This window comes from Pseudopodoces humilis, chromosome 18, assembly GCF_049639895.1.
Source record: "Pseudopodoces humilis isolate 2021_Gansu_Grassland_sample_001 chromosome 18, ASM4963989v1, whole genome shotgun sequence".
Classification (NCBI taxonomy): Eukaryota; Metazoa; Chordata; class Aves; order Passeriformes; family Paridae; genus Pseudopodoces; species Pseudopodoces humilis.
Window position 1 is genome coordinate 2,052,545 of NC_142217.1, and position 26,835 is coordinate 2,079,379.

Genomic DNA, 26,835 nt, shown 5'->3' on the forward strand with positions numbered 1-26,835 from the left:
AAACTGTTTTTATTTCAAACCATAAGTTCTCTCAATTTTCCAGTTCTCCTATTCCCACCAGAGCAGAGTGACTGAGCAGCTGCAAGGGGCTGAGTTGCCGGCTGGGGTTAAACCATGACACAGCTCTCAAAAAAACCCAAACATTTATTCTAAGAGTGACTAAGGAGAGTTCTTCTGGATTGTGAACAGCATTACTGATGTGCATTGTTATTCAAGATTCAAAGCAGCACTGGACTTAGGACAATTCTAAAGCAAATTAACACACACCAGTGTTCTCAGACAGTGAAGTTCCTAAGAGTAAGAGCACTCCTCCTTCCAATGTTCCATCACTGGGAAGTTCTTGTCATAGTGTGAAGTATTAATAAATTGACTTCGTCAAGTGGATTTTTAGGAATACTCACCTGAGGAGCTGGAAGCAGCACCAGGAGATAAAGTCTTGCTGCGAAGGGCAGACTGATTCCGTGTGCAGCCTGGACTCCTGGTGTTGATGGCAATAACCTTTCCCGGAGGAGTCAGGGACTGGTCCTCCTGAGCAGGCTTTATAGGTGACGTGGCAATGGAGCTCATCTCGGGTGTCTGAAAATGCACATTAAATGAACATTGTGTGCTGGTACAACAAATGTATTGTGAAACTCACTGTACTTAGGAAGCCTTAAAATTAAAATCTGACATATTACAATACCTTAAAGTATTCTAAGCAATACCTCCTAGTGGGGATGAGGGGCAGCTGAAATTACCTTCCTGCCCATTTAACAGTGTTGGATGTCACCAATTCAATATATTAATTTATGTTACAATTGGGTTAACACTCAACAAGCTTCATGCAATGTGCTGGATCACTGCAGGATAGAAAGAAAGAGGGAAAAAAAGGTGTTGGTTTTAATTCAGTGCAAAACTATTTTTCATAAACTCCATCCAGCGGGCTGCTCTGGTGAGAAATACATATGGACAAAAACATTTTAATTCTCTCATAATTCTAATCAAGTAGAGTTTTGAATTTTCCTCCTTCTCTTTCACACTGTAACACAGCACTAACAAGAGATACATGCACTTCAATAATTTTCCAAGCCTATCCAGTTGTTTCATTAAGTAGTTTAAACTGTGTCCTAGAAACCCCTCCCTTTTTGAGGAATCTGTGCAATCACAGGCTTAAAATGCTCAACTGCAATGCCACTTCACAGTTTGTTTGATACTGATGATTTTCATTTAAGGAATGAACCACAGCAGAGCTGGCTGCTTTGGCCGTTACAGGTTACAGATTATCTGGAGAAAAGAGCAGGCATGGATGCAACCAATTTTTCCTCTTAAAATACCCTGTGGCAAAGATATCATGGTTCCTGTCGTTATTTGATGAAATGCAACTTTCAAGATGTCGAGAGTGCTTTCAGTAAGTATCTCCCTGGCCTTTGCAGTATCACAATGTTCATGCTGCAAGGAGAGTATGTTTTCCTAACAAACCACGAGAATGAAGTGGTATTTGACAAATGAAAGGTTGTGTTCCTTCTTTTTGCTGGAATGTACAAAATGGTTCATATCCTTAAAGAGCTCCTTTATTGTTCAGTAGTTCTATGCTATTTTGATTAAGACATCAAGAGTGTGAAAATGACAGGAAAACACACGCAAATCCTGACTACTGTTTTCTCCCTCTCTTCAATTCCTCTCCCCGCAAGTCTCAGGGATGTCCTTTATAGTTTGTGGTTGTTTCATCATGTCATGCCTAGCTGTCACCTGTGTCACCAGAAGTAAAAGTAGATGCCAAAGAAGAGAAAGTATTCCCGGTGTCACTAGAGGACACAAAATGATTCACACTACTACCTTTAGTGTTAGAATAAAAACCCGTGACTTTATTACTTGACTCCAGTATTTATAGATTTTCGACAATGACCAGGGATTGGATAATTTAGTTACCACCTTCACAAGCACATCCATCAAAAGATGTTTCTTAGAAGGAATGCATAAACATCTATGTTTACAGTTACTTTCCTGAGAAAGTAGCTACAACTATGAAAAACAAGATCAGAAGGCTTAATTTCCGGGTGATAACCCAGATCTGTGAGATGTCAGACCAAAAGCCTTTGCAGTTTAAACAAAGTCTGTATCTGGAGCTGCATCTGAACAAAGATGGGTTTAAATTTATAAAATCCTTCATTCTATGTCTGTAGAATCAGAATTAAAAGGAACTTTGAGGGGGCTAAAGCTCCAATAAACAAGGATCAAAGAACTCCGTGTTTGGGAACAGTAATACATTTGCATCATGGGTAGAACAGATTCTTTAGCTCATCATATCTACCACAGGCATTTGAGCAGATCTGCTGAACTGTCCTTTTAAAAGATGTTTTACCAAGTTTCAATTGGCTGCACTGGGTGGAACTGGCTGTCCAGGTATCACTGGGGAAATTCTTAAATACAGGTTACAAAGCACAAGAAGGAAAGGAAGTTCATTCCGTAAGGTCTGCCTAAGGAGGAAGATATTTTTCTGGGACTGTTAAACAGCTGTCCTGGAGTCTTATTTACACAAATCAACTATGGCAGGCATAGTTCTACTGACCCTGCTATTTTGAAGAAAAACATTCTTTTCACTCTCACACAGTGTAATATGAACTACATAAACACTGAAAATCAATGCAGTTTTCATATGGAATATTTATCTCATCCAGGCTCCATTTCCCACAAAAGGTTGGATTAGATGATCCTCCAAAGCCCATTCCAACCTGGGCTAAGGTTCCGTGAATCTGAGAGAACAGAAGGCACCTCACCTCACAACTGATCTTTTGAGCAGTCATATTAAATGATCACTGGAACACCAGTGAGATTCACAGCAAACCAGAAGCTAAAAGGCAGTGTAAAAAGCATACTGAAGCAAACTGTAGCCAGCTGTCTTGTGTTGTGGTTTTTGAATAATTTAAACACAGGAATCTCCAAAGCTCTTGACATGGCTAGTTAATGATTTATTGTGAATGCACAACTGGGCAATTATTCCCCAAATGAAACTAGAGTTTAGAGTTCATCTGGAGCATGAATAAGAGCTACTTACTGGTTTGGGATTAACTTCAGTAGAGATGAGTTTCAGAAGGCAATTCAAGAGTCTCTGCTTGTGAAAGGTAGGACATGCAGGGACAGCACTTGACTCAGATGTTTGCTCCCTAGCATCCTGGGCTTCTGGCTCCAACACAGTCAACCAGTCATATTCCAGCTGCAGCTTGTTCGGTTTGCCCATCATGAGGTAGACTTCAGCCAGCGTAAGGCTCTCAGAGGTTCGCAGACTCCATCCTTCTTCTCTAACTTGTTGGAAGAGCCGACTTGGGTCATCCTTGAGAGACTTTGCACTGGATTGTCCCTGAGGTGGAGGTGGAAACAAGGAGCCCAGCTTTTCTTGAGAATCCTCCATTACTGCATCTGTGCTATCCTTGGCATCGAGCTGCTGGCCCTGGCTGTGGCCGGCCTGAGTTTCACATCTGCTGCTGCCAGGGGAAGCCACACCACCTCTCAGTAGCTGGGAACAGGAATCAGAGGTCTCTGCACTCCTCCTGCTTGGAAAAGCCACTGGAGAAGCATTACCAGGTACTGAAGCAGAGTCCTTCCCATGCAGTTTGTCTGTGCAAGAATATTTCTCTGGGACAATTAGGTCCTGGCAGGACTTCAGGTAACGTGGGAATGGATCAAGCAGAGAGAGCTCCTCCACATCAGGGATCTTGCTGCAAGCACACGCTGTGCTGTACAAGGGTAGCAGAGCAGCCTGGTCACTAGCCAGAGGCTCTCCGGCCTCCACACAGGGGGCCACTGAGCTCAGCTTTTCCTGGTGCCCTCCTGGATCCTGAAGTCCAGGAGGTGGTTTCTGGAGGGAATTAGTGATGCCAAGATTTAAGGCTGTTCCTTCCACGAGAACAGGCTCTGGGGCACCATCTTCAGTGCTTGCAGAAACTTCAGCTGTAGGCTGTAAGGTTCTGCTGGGCTCTGTAGTGCTCTCTGCCCTTCCCACACCCTTACCTTCCATTCCCCGCAGGTATTTCAGCTGTCCCCTTGCTGTCCCCTGCCCACTCTGTATGCCAAGGATTTGGGCAGGCGGGAGTAAGTGAGAGTCTTTTGTGTTCTGTTTACATTTGCCTGTTTCCTGCCAATGCACAGTACAGAAGGCCTTGGAGTGGACCACTCTGGCTACCCCAGGCAGTGGAGTGAGGGTACAGTTCTCCCCTGGAAAGAGATGGAGCATCACTTTCTCCTCTGAGAAGCTGCCCCTTGTTTCTGAGTCTCTGGAGTCTTGAAGTTGCTGTTCTTCAAGTGTTTTACGCTAAAAAAGATGTGTCAAAGAATTTAACAGTCATGTGCCTCTTCCAAAAAAGCAACTGGGAGCCTATATTGCAAGTTGAAAAAAAAAATAATAAAAGAAAACCTAGCTGATTGAGGACATGTTCCCTATTTAGCACAGATTATAATGAAGACACTATAATCAGAAATTAGGTCCTTTATGGTGATAAAGACTGCAATGAAGACCTGTTACAAGCCCAAAATAAATATCCATTCAAACAAAATTACATCTCTCTGCTTCACACACCACTGTAATTGTAAAAAAAAAAAATCCCAATCAACAAACCCCAACAAAACCAAGCAAAAACCTCCACTGCACAGCAAAGCAGCCTCTCATGAGTGCAGCAAACTCTACATTACATACTCTGACATTGTTCAGAGTTTCAAGTGCTTTGCTGCTGCTTTTTCCAGGCTCACAAATAAAACAGAAAAGCCTGAATGAAAGGCCCAAGAAGAGGATAAAACCTACATGTCAGAAGGACTAGGTTCAGAACTCAACAGCTGTTAACTCGCAAATCCTTCTATTGCATGGATCAAAGTTCAGAGGCACAGACACCCTGAACACTGTATGGCTCAGACTGTGCAGAGATACATTGCTGGTAGCAGCAGCTACCTCAACAAGAAGCTTAAGTCTTCATTGGTGAAACTGCACTAAGTGCAAAAAGCTGTCCTTAATCTCTCTGCTGAAACTGGAAACAGAATTGTCAGTTATTATCCAGGCTGTATGGGGGTCACCCACTAATAATGAACCAGACTAAGTTTGCTATTTGAGGAAATTAAATAAAGGCAGGAACATAATTTTTTCTTAACCAGCTTTCATGGGATCATAACAGAGAAGAGTTGAAGTAAAAGCAGAACACTATGGGATCTCCCACAAAAGCTTCCATTAGTGATGGTGAGACTTTACATCTATCTTTACCAGGCACTGGTACACTTATGAAGTAGATTCACTTTTCCAATACAAACTGAACTTGGAATAGGAAGGGAATTGCTCTCAGAATGCAGCACATGGAACAGACTGAACAGAAAAAGGATACAACCCGCACTTCATGGAGAGCCCACTTCTGCTTCAGGAATTCAAGGAGGCTGGAGACCTTCCGATGTAACTCCACAATCATCCTGTACACAAGAGAAGCAAAGCAAGGGAACAGAGAACAACTGTCAGCAGGAGCTCCAAGTCCTAACCTTGATGCTAGAAGGGGAATTAAGGAATAAACTGGCATTCTATAATGCCAGCACAAAAACCACTCCCAAGCACTATGAAAAAAACCACAACAAAACAAAAAACATGTTACCCCACAACTTTAGAATCTAGGTTAACTCACAACTGTGACAACTCACTCACTATAAAAGCCTGTCAGATAAACCTGACTGCTGTGATTCAATAAACTATTTTTTGCCAGATGGAAGAAGACAGGAAAAGATGGCAGGACTTAGTGAACTGCAAAAGTGCATGCAAGGCATGAAGCTACTACATAAAGTATAAAAAGAAAGAGAAAAAGGGGCACAAAAGATTCTTAAACATTTACTTTTTGAAAACATTTTACTAAATAAACCTAATGCAGAGAAGAGAATGAATATTTTTATCATCTTTGGTCACTAAACTGAAGTGCTGCATTTAAAACAACACAACATCATAAAAGCCTCATGGTTGCCGCCCTAAATTCTGGATTAGATGTAATGGATGAGCCCCCACTGATGACACTGAACAGCTGCACCAACAATGTTTTGCAAGGGATTATCTACAAACACCTTCCATGCTGCTTTAATCATTGGGTGGAAGTAAAATGTTCAGAGCCTTGGTACAGCATCTCTGACCACTGTGTATATTCTCTTCTCTCTGTCTATGGTACATTCAATACAAATTTTACTAGAACCTAGGCTACTATCTCCATTTTACTTGCCCTCTGCTCTGACATTGAGTGGCACAAACTATACTCATCTCCAAAGCGACTAGCTCTTTCATTACTCAAATTAAAAGATATCAGTAACAATGGTAATCTGATTTTCCCACGTGATAACTCATGTTTACAAATCATGAACTATGGCTGGACAAAGGCTTCAGAGTACGTACACTTTAGGCCAACTGCTTTATAAAAGATGAACTGCCCAACTGGCAAAGAGAACCGAGAAGAAAGAGGAAGGGGCTAGGATGCTTGCTTATCTATTTCCCTGTTCTAAGCACCACAATTAATTCTCAATTACCTAAGCCGTGGGTTCTGGGCAAGACTCTGTACTCGAGCCCATGCGTGGTTATTCCGTGGTTGCAACTCCACAGGGACCTTGAGAGGCAGTCGTACTGGCTTTTGGTCCTCTTCATCACTCACACCTGAACATAGATGAAGGACAAAGGGTCAAAGCAAGGAAAACTTAGTCACAATACTGTATGCTCAGTTACACAATACGAAAGGTCAGACACCACCATCACCTACAGAAAACTTGGGCAGTTCAGCTTCATCAATGGAGCTTTCCTCCTTAATTACCTTTTGTTCCAATATATTCTTATCCTTGAACACAGCAGTGGTACTGGGGATTCCAGTTGAGCAGTGTCAAAAATCAGATGTCTGGAAACTTTGAGCAAGTACAATATTTCGGACCTTTGAACAGCCTGATTCTACTTACTTGGGAACGAGGAAGAAAAATAAAACCCAAAATGAAATCAGACATAGCTGAATAGGAGAAGGTAAAAAATTTGAAAATGTTCAATGCTAAACACTATACTGCTGCTGATTCACTGGCACCTTCACATACAGTGAAAGCACAATGTGTAAAGCAGCAGTGAACTGGTCTGGTGTGGGTGTTTCCTTTTCATCTTAGCTGGTAAGAAAACTGGGTGAGTCCTGAAGTTCCTGGTGTTACACAAGCAAACAGGCCAAGACAGAATACTGTGCCCAGGACAAACATGCAACAGTCCAAATTTCCCTGCCAGTGATGGACACACCACAACAAGCCTGCTCCCTTTCTATGCTTCCAGCCATCTTCTAGAACACCCTCACGTTCCAGCATCTTTTACTCACCATCTGGATCACAGAGTTTCTTCAAAGCCCTGCACATGGGAGCTTTGATACGCAGGTTTCTGCCTTTGTAACGAACAGTTGTAGCCCTGGATATATAGAAAGAGAAGTAGTTAGAGGACCAGTAACAACAGTGGATGAATACAGACCGATTCATCTTAGGCCCTGTGCTCTTCACCATCTTCATGTATGAATTGGGACACATGACTGGATGTGGATGACAGAAAACTGGGAGAACCTGTGGACTCCCTTGAAGGCAGGGAGACTCTGCAGAGAGTGCTCAGCAAATAAGAGGACTGGGCAATCACCAACCATGTGAAGTTCAACAAGGGAAAGTACCAGATTCTGCATCTGGGATGGGGCAGCCTTTGGACAGACTGGGGAATGAGATGCTGGAGAGCAGTGCTGCAGAAAGGACCTGGAGATCCCAGCTGAGGGCCAGTTGGATCTGAGTCTGGATCAGAGTAATAAAATACTGGAATTGTCTGCCTGGGGAGGTGGTGGAGTCACCATCCCTGGATGTGTTTAAAAAAAGACTGGATATGGCTCTCAGTGCCATCATTTAGTTGAGGTATTAGGGCATTGGTTGGACTCGATGATCTTGAAGGTCTCTTCCAACCTAGTGATTCTGTGAGTCAGCAGTATCCTGGAGCCAGGAGAGAAATCCCTGAGCTTGACTTGAGCACCAGGTCAAGCACTGCCAGCCAGGCCAGGAAGGAGATTGTCCCACTCTGCTTTGCACTGGAGTGGCCTCACCTTGAAGTTTTGGTGACCACAATATAATAAAGATATTAAACTATTAGAGAGTGTCCAAAGGAGGGCAACAAAAATGGTGAAGGGGGAAGCCATATGAGGACTGGCTGAGGGCACTTGGTCTGCTCAGCCTGGAAAAAACAAGATGGAGAGGGAGACCTCCTTGCAGCTACAACTTCCTCTTGAGGGGGAGAGAAAGGGCAGACACTGATTTCTTTTCTGTGCTGATGACCAGTGACAGGACCTGAAGAAATGGCTTGAAGTTGTGTCAGGCTAGGTTTAGGTTGGGTATTATGAAAAGCTTCTTCCCCCAGAGTGCTCAGGCACTGAATAGGCTCACCAGGGCAGTGGTCACAGCACAAAGCCTGACAGAGATCAAGAAGCATTAGGACAATGCCCTGAGGCACAGTGTGACTCTTGGGGATGGTGCTGTGCAGGGCTGGGAGTTGGACTTGATGATCCTCATCCCTTCCAACTCAGCTTATTCTGTGATTCTGTGACCAGGGACACAGAGCAAAACATCATTGTGACTACAGGAATGAATACAGAAATGTAAGGGTCTACAGTGCAAGTACACGGAGCATTCAGTCTTTCCTATCACCTTACTTTTCTTTGTAGAAGTGCTATGCTTGTGACTCTCCTCTTCCAGACTTTCATGAAACACTTGGTTGTCCACTCAGGGAGGGACTGCTGTTTTATAAGAGGATCAGGATTATGTTACTTTAATTCAATACAGACAGCTACTTCATAAAAGACAAGTGGTTTTGATTTAGTCTTCCATTTATACTCATGACTTAATTATAGGAAGAAAGAGTCTGAAGTTTTTGCAGAGCCTTGCATCTGGAAATATGATTCACTGTATCTGGTGCATACATGAGATCTTAAGAGCTTGTACAGAAGCCTGAACAAAGTAACTTTTTACAGTATGAGTTCACTGGTTTAGCTTGAGTATCACTTCAGCAGTTTCAAAGTTCCTTAAAAGTCAAGACCTCGTTTTTGTTTTCACACTGTGAAACTACTTGATTTCTTCACTCCATCAGTCCTGTTTTCTTTTTAGGGACTTAAAAGGCAGACATTGAGCCCAATCAAATTACCAGTGGCATAATTACTTCCTAATACTTGAAGCATTAAGGATATGAATTGGCACAGAAGCAGCAGGACTGAACACAAGTCCTTGCAATAAAATGAAATAAATTATAGAGAGTATACCTATACTGTAAGTAAAACACCATCATGCAGGAAGAGCAGTTGTCTACAGTGCTAAGAGGAAAATTTGCAAAAGGGCAGCAGAAGTGAAACCAGACCTGAGAAGATGGAGCTGATGTGGTGAGCAACTCAGAAGTTTCAATTACTGAACTGTGAACTTCTATAGATTTGGAATATTCCTGAGCTGGAAGGGCAGATTTCCTTTCAACTTAATTCTTGGAAACAAGAATTGTTTGAAGACAGTTGGTCCCACCAACAGTGTAAAGTCTCTGTCAGTGACTTCCAGTGTAAAGACTCTTAGAGAGAGACACAGAAACCCTTGTGGATATCTAATCAATAAGTTAAGGATGAAAAGTAAAACCTCCTCCTGGGCACCTCAGCCTTCGCATGAGACTCCATATCCTCTTGTATTTATCCTTACATTAAAGTGTAGATATGATTTTATCAGAAAACCAGCATTTTGTATGAGTCTCTTCTCTATTTGTTACCTGTTTTAATATAGCAAATTTTTTTAACTACTTGTGCAAGCTGAGACTCTCCTCTTTGATTTTAGCTAATGTAATTCCTTCTTATCGAATGCGCCTTTGAAGCATGTGAGTGAAGAGTCGGAAACAGCATTATTATTATCATAATCATAATTACTACCTTGACAGTATAACAGTGCAAGTAAGAAGAGGTCTGGGGAGAGAAATATTTTTTATATTAACTGATATGACCATATAAACCAATCAAGTTTTTTGGAAATTGTTTCATCACATGAGTGGAAGGTGACTGAAACAAGGGCCTGGCTGCTCAGAAGGCCTGGAAGGTTTGATCTGCCTAAAACACCTGAGCTAACTGATCTAAGAAAAAGAATAAAGAAGAAAAGTGCTATTGTTCATTTTTCATATTTCCTATTTCTGTTCAAGAGCCCAGCTAGCTGGTCATAAAGCATTTATTGTTGAGTCAGACTTCCTGGTAGTTGTTCGTGCTCAATTTTTCTGCCACCTGTGCAGGTGGATCTTGGGCTGTAGGTATCCACCATGTATTACCATAGAGCAGCATATAAATGAACATGGATGAGCATCACAAACTCCTGACTGCATCTCTATCTGTGCTTCCAAGGGTAGAGAAATTAGAAAAAAAAAAACAACCAACCCAACCAAAACCCAAAATAGAAGACAGGAAAGTGTGAAAAATGCAAGTATATTATGGAAAAGATATTTTTTGAAAAAAACCAAAAAACACCAAAAACCAAACAGAATAATGAAACACTAGGAGGAAAACCACATTGGAGAAAACCTAACAACCGCAAACTTGCTGATATCTATATGGAGAAGCAGGAACTACTGCCTTCCCTGAGCATGAGGGGAAATGGCACAGTTCAGAAATCAGCAAGCAAAGTATACCATTCAGTAAATGAAGAAACACAGAGCACACATAAATGTGACAAAACATTGAAGACTTCCCATGCAAATTTTCACCCTGCCACTACAGCACTCTTCCACAACTACAGTGATCAATGCTATTTTCATGGTTCCCTCACACATGCTTTAGAATATCCCAGCTCCCCACATTCAGGTGTTCTGCTTCCCCTAATTCCCTTTTGCATTAAGTACGATTAGCTTCAAGCAATCTAAGACAGAGTATTATTATAATCTAATAATAATAATTTATTATTAAACTAATATAAAAGTAGATATATTTAGACACTATAATTTTCTAAGTGCAGTCTGCGGCTGGGAGACTGAAAAAATACTATTTCTTCAAATATAGGGGAAAGCATAGTAAAGGAGTCAGTCTGCAGTAGAACTACTCTTAGCTTCAAAACACGTATTTTCTTCTCCTACGTGGATGTCTCCAAATGCAGAAAAGCTTAAGTGTTAAAAACAATCACTGTATTGACTATGCATTCAGAATTACCAGTCTGATTTGACACCAAGAACATAACCTGTCTACTTAAAATGGTTTGGTTTATATATTAATTTTTTCAGTATGAACTGCTATTTTATGATCAAGATTTTTAGAGCTACAAATTTGTCCTCAGCATGCCAAAGAGCTTTCCCAAGTAACTGGAATAAAGTGAAGAATCACTCCTATCCCACATAAAATACATGCAGAATCTGAACCAGACAGAGCAATTAATGCCTGTTAATGGTTTCTGACTTTCTTACCTTGTACTATAAAGAGCCTCTCCGACTGGGAGAGGTAAAACCACATACACAACCAGATACTGATGAGTGCTCTGCTTAACTGTGCAAAGTTACAATACTTCTTTAATTAGGTGTTTCTTGTGGGGGTTTTTTGGTGTTTTTGTTGGTTTTTTGTTTGTTTGTTTTTTGTGTGTGTGTGTTGCTTTTAACTTACCCAAAATTCCACATGTTTACAAAGAGATCGAGAAAATATTTGTATTCGTTCATATGTAGCTTTCTATTAAATGTAAAGAGTGTTGCAAAACCTAAGTTAAATAAAAATATTTCTCCCCTAAAAATGAAACAAAACAAACCTTCAGTTTAAATTTATTTAAATTAGTTACTGAGCAGTTCTGCTATACCACCATAAACTTTTTTTCTTGTTATACATCCTAATCAATGACATAATAAATGTGTAATAAAATTAAAATGCTGCAATAAAAATCTTAGCACAAAGGACTGGACAGAGAGTGGTCCTGTCTTTCAGCAGCTGGAGCAGGCCAGTGTTGATCTGAGTATGCTGAACTACTCAGAACAGTTACAGAAGCTGACAGAATAATTCTTAGCGCCCCCTTGCATTTACAAAGATACAAACTCTGATCTATTTCCTGCAAGATTCTCCATTCATTCAACAAGTCCTGTACCACTGGCTGTTGACTAGCCTCGTTTGCCTGTTACTGACATTCTGAAGACAAGTACAGAGATGTATAACAGCAAATAGCCTTAACTCCAGCAGCGAAACAGGGATATGTCACACAGAGACTTTGCTGGTACTTACCGGAGTCATCTGATTGGAGTTGTCGGGCACCCCTTAGTATCCATGACCTGGTTTATAAGCTCAACTAGGAAGCTTTTAAGTATAGTTTTCTTACGAGTCTCTCACAGGGTCATTTGTTTTTCCATACTTCATGAAATTAGTACAGAAACCAGAGATGCAAAACAAGCACTAAATCAGAGCATGTAACTCCAGGGTCTGGAGTCATGCTGCAAATAAATTGCCAGGTAGCTCCTCAAAACCTCATCCTTTCTTGACTTTTCTTAACAATTAAATGAAGAGAAAGTTTACCTACTTAAGGAGCAGATCATCAGAATAACGTATGTTCACATTCCCCATTTTTAATCACTTTGGATTCACTTTCTTTCACATCTCTCCTCAGTGACAAGCCTTACAAAGTGCATTGCATTCAGAAGAGTAGTGTAACACTTGAAAGAAACATGTTAGGAACTGCAGAAAGAACTCATTACAAATAGGGAAGAGGATCATAGACTTGTACCATCACTGAGCAAGATGGGAAGTTGAACCAACCAAGGTATATGCAACGTGTTTGTTTCTGGGAGCTATGAGGCTGCCCTGCATGTGCAGATGCAGATATCCAGGTGGTAATGAAGACACAGTCTGCTCTTCTTCAACTGATGAGGTTCACCATCAAATGAGGTAAGGGATGCAGGAGAAAAAGGGAAGTACAGATGGGTCTTCCATATGTAGATAAAAAACCTATGCAAAAGCAACTAATTCTGAACTGGTTAATGTTATGTACATTCTAATTCTGGCGTAGAAGGTTAGCATTAATACCTTCAAATACAAAGAGTCCTGTTCCCAAAATGGTTTGTTACAAGACTGGCTTTCATGGAGCAGTAGTAGTGATTTCACAGAAATCGCTAGCCCTCATTAACAATTAATTAGAAGAACTAAGGCCTGAATCATGCAAAGTGATAGACTGATACCACAGCACACTAAACGTCATCAGGCTCATTTGTTATGCTTTAGTTTGTTTGGATGTCCCAGTATAAGAAAGGTGCTCTAGTATAGCACAGAGTGACTAAACCAACTGCTGATATTCTGAACTATATAAATATTCGAAACTACAGATGAAGGCTCATCCCAGGCTCACTTAACTGGTAACTCCAATTTAAAGAAGTAATTTCCTTTAAGAATAATGCTGTTAATGATACTGTTCATATTTTCCTAACTGTACAAAACCCAAACCAAATTGGAATTTCTCTCTAATTTAAAACCAGGCAGTTAACAGAAGAATGAACAAGGGATTCAACCATCACATTGAAGACCATCAATACAAGCACACTGTACAAATGGCATCTCCCAGGAAAGGAAAGGTTATTCAACTCCTAAGAAACTGATCTGGAAACTCTATTTGAGAACACTAGAAAGGTGCAACACCAAGTATCCATATTATGATGGGTAAAGTCAAAAGACTGCAGTGGCTGAGGTGGCAAACTCCTGCTCCTGTCTACAGTCAAGTTTACTTCATCAATAACTTGTCTGCTATACTGAACACCCTAAAAGCAAGAATGCAAAAGGTAAAAGCAGACCTGCAGTACACAAAAAATAATGATTTTTCAAATCACTTATAAAGATGGGATTAAGGATACATCAATGCCTCCTAAGTAATCACGTGCCTTGTCCTTTGAAAGAGATTTCACTTTAAAACACATAAAATCTAAAAGGTGAACTACTTTGGAAAAAATGATGCACAAATATGCCCTCATTTCTAATAATACACTTCTAATCCCTTCTGCATTCTAGGAGTACATCGACTCATAGACTGCACCCCCAAATCCTGCAATACTCTCTAGAAGTGAAAGAGAACATTCGTTCTTAATGTCAAGGAGATCCAAAAGTCACTGGAGGGCTGGGGTCTCCAGTGTGCTGAAGGGTCACTTCAGGTCTGAAAGTCAGGACTTGTGAGCCCTGCTGAGGCAGAATGGTTTGGAGATGAACCCTCGCTGCAAGAAGGACATTAAGGAGCTGGAGTGTGTGCAGAGATGGGAATGGAGCTGGGGAAGGGTCTGGAGCATAAGTCTGATGAGGAGCAGCTGGGGGACTCAGCCTGGAGAAAAGGAGGCTCAGGGGGGACCTTCTGGCTCTGCACAACTCCCTGATAGGAGGGTACAGCCAGGTGGGGGTCAGGCTCTGGGTCAGGTCCCAGGGAAAAAGAGACAGGACAAGAGGAAACAGCTTCAAGTTGTGCCAGGGGAGGTTTAGATTGGATATTGGCAATATTTTTGCACTGAAAGTGTGGTCAGGCAATGGAACAGGCTGCCCAGGGCAGTGGTGGAATGACCATCCCTGAAGAGACTTAAAAGACCTATGAATGTGGCACTTGTGGACAGGAGTTAGTGGTGGCAGGGCTGAGGTAATAGTTGGACTTGATGATCTTGGATTCCAACCTAAATAATTCTGTTATTTCCCTGAGTGAATCCACATGGTTAAGTGCTGTAGGTTCTGTGAAGAATTCTCATTTAATTATTTCATTAAACTTAATCCATAATTATTTATAATTAACAATTATTGGCTTCATGGAAAAGGGGAGAAATATCCTCATACAAAACAAGTTAAGAATGGAAAACATCAAACTTCAGCTCTCAAAAATTAAAAAAACACTTGAAACTTTGGATGGTCAATACAACAGTCAAGTTGCTGAACAACGCAGTTTTATGAGTTTCAGGAGTAAGTTCTTACTTACCCGGCTTGAATGAGCTCATTGAGTTTAGCTGCGTTCTTGTCATCCATACCTTTTCAGTAAATGAGATAACACAGTGAATTAAGATTTACACTGTTAAACCCATGGCCTTCTCTGTGTCCTGTTGGGTTTTCAAAGCTATTACATTTTATTCTTACATAGGACTAATGTGCATAAATGTGCTGTAACATAGATCTCTGCAAAGTTTGCATTTTCATAACATGCAAGCTTTACATGATCCTTGCCACAAAAATTACTTTTTACATATGGATTAAATTACCCTAGTTTAGGTACTACAGCCATCTTTGAACACTGGGCTTTAATGTGACACTGGGGTATTAAAAAGCAAAGCTTCTTCCTGCTCAATTTCTGTTACTAAGGCAGCAAGGCAGAATGAAACAGCATCCTAGTGTTTAACACAACAAAAAAGTAAATAAAAATTAATCAAGTACTAGTGCAACCCTCACTTTTTTTCTATGCATTACAGACAATGTTTTTAAACAGATATTTTGGTAACTTGATTTATATGACAGTTAGGCCCAGATCTATTTACTGAACAGTTAACCTCCCTCTGGCAGTGCTAAAAGTATTTCTGGAGTCTTTTTCTGTCTTAATAGCTCTCAATAAGTCTTCTCCATTTCTGTGACTATGGATACCACAAGAGGAAAAAAAAAGGTGTGTGGGGGGAGGAAGAAACTGCTTTCCACAGCTACAGAGTAGACTTGTCATAAGTGGGTATAGAGTCTTGCAGCTTGAGTACATTTGGTCTTGAAGACAAGAATTTTCCAAGTGACAGTGGGTAAAGTATGTAACAAAGTCCTGAAGTTCTAAAACAACAGAAGCACAGAGGCTGCAAGCATTGCCATAGTGACTGTGTGAAATCTTACTTCCAGTCATAGCAAGAAGGGTCTCCTTGTACAAGATGTGAGTAAAGGAAAGAAACACTAACACTGATTTCTGCTGACAGTGCAATGTGCCTTGCTTCTGCACCTGCTTTGTCATCAAACAGTTCAAAATTGCTTCTCCAAGCTGACCACAGCTTCTCCAATTAACACATTGGAGATCTTTAAACAAACAGAATAAAGTCAGTATGAACATTCACAACAGTCTCATTCATTAGCTGCTATGACAGCAATCTCAAGTAAGGAAGTAACATAGCAAAAAAACCTTCCCAAAATCCCACAATCCTTTAAGGAATTGTACATGTTCACTCACAAACACTTTCGTGTCCATTTCACTTTACAACTAGTATGACTTCACAAAGAAGTGAAGGTATTTTGATGGTTTTCCGTATCTCACAAATTAAACAAAGCAGGAAGAAGATGCACTATGATGTAACACTGACTGTACAAAAAGCCTGGGGACAAATGAAAAAATACATGGATATAAAGGTGTATGCACATGGACTGGCACATACAGGGCACTGTTCCTCTGCCCACTCTTCAAGCCAGTCATGTCAGAGCTCTTGCTGGTCTAGAAGCCATGAAAACCGTAGGAACCATGTCCTAGGGCTCATCCCCACAGTGTGAACAGTAGGGGAAGGTAGGGATACTCTCTCAGGTGAGATTCCACCTGCAGCTCCGGGTGTCCCAGCATACGAATTACTTAAAAGAAGGCTTAAAAGAAAGACAAGGACAGACTTTTCAGCGGGGCCAGGAGGAACAGGACAAGGGTTGATGGTTTTAAACCACAGGAGGGGAGACTTAAACTACCTATAATGAAAACATTTTTTATTACAAGTGTGGGGAGGCCCTGGCACAGGTTGCCCAGTGAAGCTGTGGCTGCCCCATCCCTGGAAATGTTCAAGGACAGGTTGGATGGGGGTTGGAGAAACCTGGTCTAGTGAAAAGTGTCCCTGTCCAGGGCAGGGGGCTGGGACAAGATGGCCTTTAAAGTCCCTTCTAATCCAAACCATTCTGTAGTTCTGTGAGCCTAAGCTCAGGTATGTTACTAATGCAATTAATCAACTGCTAGTAAACAGCAGATCATTGTTATGGCACATACTCCTCCATCTCCACTCATTGATACAGAGAAAACCGGACTCTGGGACTAACAAGGTCAGAACCCATCTTGCTTAGCCAGTAAAGTTATTTCCAACTATGATTTGTGCCTTTTCGCCTTCAGGGTACAGTAAGAAAACATTTAGGGTAAAACTTAGAAAAAGACACCACCCCAAATTTTGACTGCATAAGCACAAATAATTCTGGGTGTAAATGCTATCATTGACACACTTAATTGCTTAGGTTTAAATAGTAATATAATAGGTCATCTAAGCTATCTATATGTTTTCCTATCACCTGTGGGCAATACATGCACTGCATTCTGCAGACAAACTCAAGAAACCTATCAAAGCAGACTAATGCAACAGACTAAGAAGGTCTGTAAAAATAAAAATATATTTAATGAAGAAGTAACACCACAGATTACAGCAACAGTCAAGAACTCAAAAGTGGAACTGAACTAGACACTGCCAACCTCAAGGGTAGTAACTTCTGATGCTATCATGTAAAAATAACCTGAAGTCATGCATACTCACATCCCCCGATCTTTTTCCTTAGTTCCCCATAGCAGATTAAGCCATACAGCTCCAGGGAAGATTTTTTCAGCCCTTGAGAAAACACTAGAAAGCAGAAAAGGTGTCAGTGAGATGCAGGTTGCAGATACTCCTTTCAACACTGAAAAGGAGAGGATTTGTATTTTCAATGATGAGACAAATCAGATCAAAGGCAATATTAAGACAGAAATTTCTGGTTCAAGAAACACTATAATGTGATTGGTTCACCAACTTCCTTTTCATGGCATTTTTTAGATTACAGGAAAACAAAGCAGCTTACATAGAAGTTATACAATATACTGCTCAATAATATATATATATATATATATATATATATATATATATATATATATATAAAATACATAATATATAAATAATATAAATAAAAAAATATACAATATAACTGCTCAATATACAAAATAAAGCTAATCATAATAAAGCTAGTTCTTGTATCAACTGTTTACAAATTCTAAGGGAAATGTCCAGATGCCCCCAAGGAAATGCAGACAGAACTCTTTTACATGAAAATTCAGAGGTGGATCTGGATTTTCCAGAACATTTTTTGTGCACACAAACATACCATAAGAGATTTGACACAAATTCTAGATTCTAAATTTTTACACAAAAAATTGCTGACATTTTATTCAACTTTGCAAGAGTTTTTTTTGTCCTTTCTCTCCAACACACAAGACGCAAACATTACTGCTAATAGGTCTAAAGATCTATGACCGCAAGGACAGTTTTGTGGTTTACAAATTAGTGAAAACATTTATTCTTGTCTATTCATCAAAACTTTAGTTCTCTTTGATCTCAAAATCCAAGCACACATACTTCTCCTAATATTAAACCTAATCAAACTACTGCACTGATCGCTAAATGCCTTCAGAAAATTATATTCTAGACCCCACAGATACATAACTTTTTGTTATCCAAAAAACACATTATCTTCTTCTGTGGCATCTTTTTATTTTAAAAATTCTTCCATACTGTGTTGGCTGCAACACTGGCTTTTAAATAAAATACTAATGGCTTCATCTTAGTGCTGTCTTGTTTTGAAAAAAGGAACTCACAAATACACCTTGTGCCAGGTAGATTAGATACTCAAGTCCTCCTCTAGGTAACCTAAGCTCAGGAGCACAGAAGTTCATAAAGCAACTACATACTTGTAAGTACAGTATGTACTATCATACATAGTACAATAATAAGTGTATTGTACACTAGCTTTGCATTCCTTCAGCTTCTTTCTAGCCATATTCATTTCTCCTTAATGAGTTACTTGCAATAACACATTATTTTTAATTTCTAGTGAGGTTTAACAAGACCAAGTGCTGGGTCCTGCACTTTGGTCAAAACTTCCTGCAGCACTACAGGCTGGGAACAGTGGCTGGACACTGGCCAGGCAGAAAGGGAGCTGGGATGGTGATTGACAGCTGACTGAATATGAGCTAGCAGTGTGCCCTGGTGGCAAAGAAGAACAATGGCACCTGGCCCAGATCAGGAATGCTGTGGCCAGCAGGACCAGGGCAGTTTTTCTTCCCTTGTACTCAGCAATGGTTGGGTACACCTTGAGTGCTGTATCCAGTTCTGGACTCCCCAATTTAGGAAGGATATTGAGATGCTCAAATGAGTCCAGAGAGGCAGTAAGGCTGGTGAAGAGTCTGGAACACAAGCCCTCTGGGGAGTGGCTGAGGGACCTCGGGTTGTTCAGCCTGGAGAAAAGGAGGTTCAGGGAAGACCTTACCATTCTACAACTCCCTGAAAGAAGGGTGTAGCCAGGTGGGGGCCAATCTCTTAGGCAAACAGTCACAGAATGAGAGGACACAGCCTTAAGCTGCATCAGGGAAAGTCTAGGATGGACATCAGGAGGAAGTTCTTCACAGAAAGAGAGACTGAGCATTGGAATGGTCTGCCCACAGAGGTGGTGGAGTCACTGTCTCTGAAGGTACTTAAGAAAAGACTGGATGTGGCACTTGGTACCATGGTCTACTTGACAAGGTGGTCATAGGTTGGACTTGATCTCAAAGGTCTTTTCCATCCTAGCTGAGTCTATGATAAAGAGATTGTATTGCACACTAGCTTTGCATTCCTTTAACTTCTTTCCACATCCATTTCTCCCTGATGAGTTATTTTTTACTTGAGAGGCTTTGGCCACAAACTGTAGATGAATTAACTATCCAAACTTTTGCTGATATTTAGGAGTTGTTCAAAGACCAAAAAATTAAACCACTACAAACTGCCATGATTTATACATCTTAGAATACACTGTCAGATAGACCAGAAAACTCTGGAGACTATTACTTAATCAACAAGCTAATGGGAGAACTGACATTTTTGACACCTAAAAGTCAGAAGAACTGAATCTTAGAAAAATCTGGTCACTCTGAAATACATTTCCTTGGCCTGTTATTTGGATTAGGCCACCTAGAGACAAACTTGAATCCTCTCTGCCCATTCCTAAGTAGTATGGATTTGATAAAAATCCATTCTCAATTATCATGTTACTATTACTGTTATAAAACACCATCAGCAGTCTATTTGACTTCCCAGTTTTGTTTTCATTACACCAGTTGCAGGCAGAGGGAAAAGAATGGGAAGGGGAATATGGCACTGGGAATCCTAAGTTATTGAACCCATGGTACAATTTCAAACTTCTTTAAAGTGGGAGAAAATATGTCACCATTTACACTTTTATCGGACTGTTATTTGTTTCTACCTTCCCCCAAGAATTGCAAAGTGGTGCTGGGTCAGTTTGCTTGATGGAGCCATGCCTGATTAATGTTTAGGCAGTTCTCCTTGATGGTGTGCTCCTGAGAATACAAAACACTTCCTTGAAGCTGGTTTATCCCCAGTATTAACAGCAAGATCTGTATTTACTATGGTGGGGTGAATTCACAGAGTAGCAGTGACATAAATGCCAGGTTTTGAGAAGTATTTTTCACAACACAAACTTGGTAGGGCCATGCTAACAAAAATAAGAAGTGAGAAACTGTGGGCTCCCCATTACTGAAGGCATCCATGGCCAGGTTGGACGGGACATTGAGCGACCTGGTCTAGTGGAACATGTCCTTGCCTATGGCAGGGGAAGGAATGGGATGGTCTTTGAGGTCCCTTGTAATCCAAACCATCCTGTGGTTCTACGACTATGTTCAGTATTTATTTCCTTCTCAGTGTTTATTTCCTCACCTCTAAAAGGCAGGACTCCAACCCTTGCACCAAGCCCATTTTGGTGCATACTAACCATTGTCAAAGTCAATGTACTTGGAGATCTTGTGCCAGGTGCGGTAGTAGAAGTGCCGGACCTGCTCCTTGTTCTTCACCATGCTTGCTGGTTTGCCTTTCTTCTTGTATTTCAGGGCAATGTTGTTCTGGATAGCTTCAAAGTCCTTCCCATGCTGAAGAAAGAATAAACCAAATTGAAATACTCAAACCCAAACCTGGATCTTGTCATAAGTCAAGTCAAACAAGGTGAGGGACTTTGGGGTTCTTTGTGGGAAATTGAATTTCAATGGCCATAAACAAAATTTTTGGGGATCAAAACTCAACAGTGAAAGAATGACATTGGCTTATTTTGTTTTATATTAAATTCAATATAAATGCCAAATTAATTACTTTCCAATTTCTTTAACTGTTTCAAAATAAAAACAGTAAGATGCTAGCAAATTAAAAAAAAAACCCAACTTTATTTATAAATGTGTTAAGTAGAAGGACTGAAATCATTGATTTTCTCCCTGAGCATTCTTGACTTTCTTCTGCATTCCCCCCACCATTTCTGACTAGAGTAAATTTAAAATGTACTATATTTACCAGCTGCCCTTTTATTTACAGTACATTTCATGTTACTGTTACTAGGAGTAAAAAATTTGAGCTTCAAAAGAATTGATTTTATACACAACTCCTGCTACCACAAATTTTTTGTATTCAGAAAAGGTTGGAATGGATTTAAATACAAAGTACGAAAACCTCTTCTGAAAGGCAGTGCCACAAAATGAATGGTAGGAGGGACTGAACAAACTGAGTCTCAAATCTACCTTAAAACAAATTTTTAAAATTTTTCCTCACTATTCAAAAAAAATCAGTGAAGTGGTTTAGAAATTATTTGATTCCCATGAATATTACTGCAATTCAGAGGAATTAAAAAAAGAAAACACTGTTTAAGTGTTCATTTTGTCCACAAAATATAAGTATGTAATACCATGCCTATGATGAAAAAAAAAAGATTGAAAAAGATTCACATGTGCAAAGAAGACTCTCCATCATTGCTTTTCTTTTTATTATTGGCATGCATTTTCAAAACAGATATGCTGTTGAAATAATCACAGGAACAGGAGAAGCAGGAATCCATCATATATAACATAAGAGACAGAAGATACGATGTAACTTTTTCATGTCTCTCAGCCATAGGACTGAACTGACTCTAGACTCTTCATGGCCAAAGACTAAACAGAATTCTCTTTAGAACAGATTGAGAACAATCCTGTTTGGTATTATTAGAGCAAGTGTGTTGCTTTTGAAAGTTCAGATGGGGGCATTATTTAATTATATTTCATTTGAAACAGAACTCTAATTCAATAACAACTGAAATTATTTTAAACATTCATTAATAAAACTCGGAAATCTTTCCTGTGTAAGAAAAAACCCAAGAAGCCTGACACTTTTGACACGTGGCTTTGACTGACAGCTGTTTTACAGCCCCTGTATGGCCCCACAAATGCTCCTCTGTAAGTGGCCTTCTGCTCCTGCCAATCTCACCCTAATCAACCAAGGAAAATCCAATCTCTAACCAAAGTAATCTAAGTCTGTTATTTTCTTCTACATGTACCTCATACAGTCCCTCAAAGAAAGTATTCTTGTCCTCTGTGCTCCATGACTCCCACTGTCGTCGGACCTTCTTCCCTTCTTCCTTCTCTCCTGAGGAGGAGCCCAGGTTCCTTGCCGCTGACTTGGAATTCCCAGCAGGATTGCTGGGAGTAATTCCTGACGTGCCACCAGGTGCAGTCCCTCCATTATCTGCTGCTGTAAAAAAACATAACCAGAGTGAATATTAAACCAATAGGAGCATTCTGAGGTTGTAACTCAGAATTTTCTCCTTTTTCACTTGAAATACAATGGGCAAATAATGAGGTTTATTTAATAGGAAGAAAATCTCAAAGCGCAAAAAATAAGGGGAAGGTTTTAGTGCTTAATTTTGTATTTCCAGAAGTAACACAGATAAGCAGGAATGTACCACGGCAGCCTCTACCAGATAACCCTCTCTGATGCTCATATGCTGGTGAGCTCTGCAGTCACTGCCCTGCAGCCAGGGGGAACTCCTGAGTGGTACTGAACAGAGAGCCGACCAATGGAGCAAAGTGATGTCCGTGAGGAACCCAGGCAGAATGTCACATCCTCATCTTTGGTCTTGATCCTACTGCCTCTGGAATAACTGTGGAAAGGGAAGGATTGAGAGATGTCGACTTTAGTTCATCACATGACAATGGATCAGCATTTCCATAATCTGATCCACAGTGTATCCATGTGATTCTCAGAGCACCACCTCTGACATGGCCCATCTAGGAAAACTCCAGCTATCCAAAGGATGGCAAGTCTCAATCCATTCTCCTTTCCCAAATCCTGCTGTGGCTTTCAGAAAAAGGCACAGAAGTGTAATCTTGAATGTCTCTTTGTCAATTATCAGAAGATTGGAAATACTAAAATGAGAACAATGCCTGATAAGTAAGAGAGAATTTGATGTTTACTCAAGTAGGGACCTGGAAATAAAATGGGATGGAAGGATCTACAAACAAAACATCATGCATAGTTTGACACTGTAGTGCAAATACAGAAGCCAAGGTCAACTCCCCAAAATGCACTAATTTATTTTCTGTAAAAATATAACCATTCCCATTAACTTATATTTCCAAAATAAATTATTTTGAATTTTATTTTAAAAAATATTTAAGATTTGACTGTCCTTATTGATGTAGACATGTACTTAATAAAAGAGAAGTCTTTTAACACTAAACATTGATTGCTCATTATAAAGAATGCTCATTACACGTTCCTTTTCTCCAGTTACTGAGCTTTATGGTTTGTGTTTTACCTCATGATATGCTTGCCTTAGTTTATTTGCTTATACACCCAGCTTGTACAATACAGCAGTCCCAACTGCTTTTCCCTAACTTTCAGATATATCAGCATAATTCTCTCTTTCATATTTAGGCTTAAAAAGTTAATTTATTTTTTCAAACTCAACTTCATGAAGCAGGGTTTTTTAACTGACAAAGCCAGTGCTTTATACATACATACATATATATATCATTCAAGAACACAGAGATCCCACTTTGATAATTCTAACAGTACTTTTTAAAAAAAGTATCAGAAGAATCTGCTGTTACAGGCCCACTATGCTTTAGAGATCTAAAGATTTTTATGTAAATCTTAACAAGTCAGTTGCAATTTGAAAGGAATTTCTTTGGGCGACAAAATTACATTTCTCCAAATACTAGAGAAGGTGGTTTGTTCAAGCAATGAAGAATATTTGAAATCAAACCTGGAAGAGAGCAAGACGTGTGAAAGTGCATTTTTTTCCTGTGTACAATAAATATTTACTTGATATAAAGTATGACACTGTGACCACTTTGTTAATGGTTTCTTTATTATTTATTTATTTATTTCTGGGGGTGACTATTTTGAAGAAAATTAATGTCACTACAAGGAAGCACATGAGGCGAGACATGAAAAAGCATTAGACATTTAGAAGAAAATGCACTTACAAAAATCTCAAAAAAAATCTTTCTAAAATCTTCATCAGCCACTGACAAAATAATTGAAATTTAAGCAATTTAATTCTTGCACTGCAGAGGTAAATTCTTTAAGAAAACAGAAACCTCAAGAAAAAAACTGAGTACTTTAACAGCTGGCTGAGAAGAAACCAAACACAGACACAGAACTGTCACTTCTTGATTCTGCAAATGTGAGATTGGAATATCACAGTTTGCACAGAAATTAAATACAGATCTTTGGTCAAGAAGGGGACAGTCAAACACATCAGTCTCCAAGCTCTATCTCCCCTCTCCTGTTGCTACCAACTCCCAACAGAAGAGAGACCCTTTATCAGAAGACAGGTACAAGATTTCAGTCCAGAGTCACTATTCTGGATCACTTCTGAGAAATTCTTCGGAGGAACAATGAGTGCAGGATTTGGGGGTTTAATCTGTGCACTGGGTGGTTATTTTTTGTTTGGGGTTTCTAAGTTGTTTTGGTTTTTTTTTTTAAATACTTACTCAAGTAAATAAAGTCCTAAATCAGCTGCCTGAAGAACAGATCTTGCCAAGAATTTTCTAAAGATTGTTCAGTACACTTGGTACACATAAAGTTTTCATTATTAAAAAGCGTAACAAGCTAAAGTGTCAGTGAAGATTTTATGGTCTTATTAGAATTTAAAGTTCAGTTCATTTACATTTCAGTTGTAGGTAAGATGGACTAAAGAGTTCTACTGGACATGCTGAAGACTCCATGGATTCAACTTCTACACAGAACATGTAGCTCATAATTAATTTTTTGTTCCTTTATGCACACTTACTATTCCACAATAAAAACTATAGTCCTGGGAATTTTATCAGAATCTTTTTTGTTTTAAACTCTTATAAATTACCATCCAGACAATTGTTCAGAGTATTGTATATGAAGATCTAAAAATCTGAATAACCTGTTACCTCTACAGAGCTCTTATGTGCCATTCAATTCTGCCAGGAACAAAGGGGTTTCAAACTTTCTTACTACTGTGCATAGTAGTATTTATTGCTGGGTTATCCCAATCCAACCTAGAGTATACTGAACCTTGGTATGGCAGTGGAATGTACTGTATTCTAAAACATAAAACTATAGACCAGTTCGGGATAAAAGGCAAAAACAAAATGAGTCATACATCAATACATTACCCCCCATAAATTCATTACCACAATCTTACTGTATGCAATTCTTGTTACATACAAAACAGTTAATGAGCTTTCATCCCCCTACTAATGACTGATGATTCTATGATTAATTCCCAATAATGGATGATTTAAAACTTCATCAGTGCATTAAAACAAGAAGCTCCCCTGAGGCCTGTTATACCATTACTGCTGCAGAATGCTGGGGAAAAGGAGGGGGCTCACTCTAACAATCTGCTCAGGTGCTTGTTCAATGTAAAGTCTTTTATAGAAAAGACAAGACAAAGACAAGCTGGACATTCTCACACTGTCTACTCATATCACCCAGCCGGTGACCTAGACATCCACACCATTACAGCTATAGCAACTCCTTCCCTTCACTCCAGGTGCACCAGAGCACCAGGACCTGTGTACAAGGTAGTCCTTTGGATATACAAGTTCCCACCATTTTCCCTCGGCTTTCAATACACAGTTTGCAAAGACTTCAGTTTTTTGTACTCAGTATTTGAACAGTAACCCCAACGAAATCATGGGTCAGAACACCAGTGTTCCAGAGAAACTAATTCATTCTTTTTGTCCAGTGTTCTCTACCCACCTATGAAAACTTCATTTATCTGTGACTAGCATAATATCATCTCAAACTACATTCCCATGGAAAAAGCTTTGTAATTCTAATCAAAACATAAACACTTGCAAAAATTTATATAAAGAGATTTAAAGACTGCAGTTTAAGAATCTGATATGAAAATGAACAATGGAACACACTTGTTTAAAATAACTGAGATACTGATAGTATCAGGATCTCATCATGGCTACTGCCACAAGTTCTTCCTTCTAGGCAGCATCACAGAGTTTGCCTTTCAGTCTTCCACTGACAGCTCTTACAGGCCACCTGACTCATATCTTCCTTGACAGATTACACACACACAAAAGCTGTAATCTCCAGAGTAAATTCTCACTACACCCTTGTATCCCACAACACAGGCTGGGTTACAGGCTTAGCTCACAACATCTTAACTTCTTCAGGAGTCACCAGTCACTGTAGCTGGAACATTCATTTGGGAATACCTGTATAAACAAGATGGTGCATTCACACTCTTGCCTGCCACAGTTCAACTGCCAGATGTTAGGACTAACTCACTCCTCAAAGCAGGAGATGCAAATGCCAACTTGTTACAGACAAGTTCCCTGCAAGTCACTACTTCATTTTGAGTGCTAACTTTGTAACTGGAAAGGAAGTTTCTGCCCTGCCTCCACAGGACATAGCATGGACTCCTGAGAAGGGCAAGTCTAGAACAGCTTACGTTTTATTGCATGGTTATACCATATAGTGTTCTTGTGAATTAACATCCAAAGTTTGAAAGAGAGAACCACAAAATATTCTGAGTTGGAAGGGACCCACAAGGATGATGGAGTCCAGCTCATACATAAATGGCC

General features: G+C 39.9%; 1 protein-coding gene across 4 annotated transcripts in view; it reads right to left on the reverse strand.

The window, feature by feature from the left end:
* CRAMP1 (cramped chromatin regulator 1) overlaps positions 1-26,835 on the reverse strand; it is a 50,070-nt gene that overhangs the window by 15,871 nt on the left and 7,364 nt on the right. For 3 of the 4 annotated variants that reach the window (XR_015774066.1, XM_014252434.2, XM_088063816.1), the window contains exons 3-11: positions 22,305-22,498; positions 20,724-20,877; positions 17,468-17,551; positions 14,935-14,983; positions 7,323-7,408; positions 6,511-6,634; positions 5,343-5,424; positions 3,035-4,288; positions 402-576 (exon numbers count right to left, since the gene is read on the reverse strand). Coding sequence is in view for 3 of the 4 variants with exons in the window: in XM_014252434.2 (XP_014107909.1) it covers positions 402-576; positions 3,035-4,288; positions 5,343-5,424; positions 6,511-6,634; positions 7,323-7,408; positions 14,935-14,983; positions 17,468-17,551; positions 20,724-20,877; positions 22,305-22,498 (2,202 nt within the window). In the remaining variant the exon portion in view is untranslated. The remainder of the gene's footprint in view (positions 1-401; positions 577-3,034; positions 4,289-5,342; positions 5,425-6,510; positions 6,635-7,322; positions 7,409-14,934; positions 14,984-17,467; positions 17,552-20,723; positions 20,878-22,304; positions 22,499-26,835) is intronic. The other variant, XM_088063817.1, reaches the window with a different exon arrangement.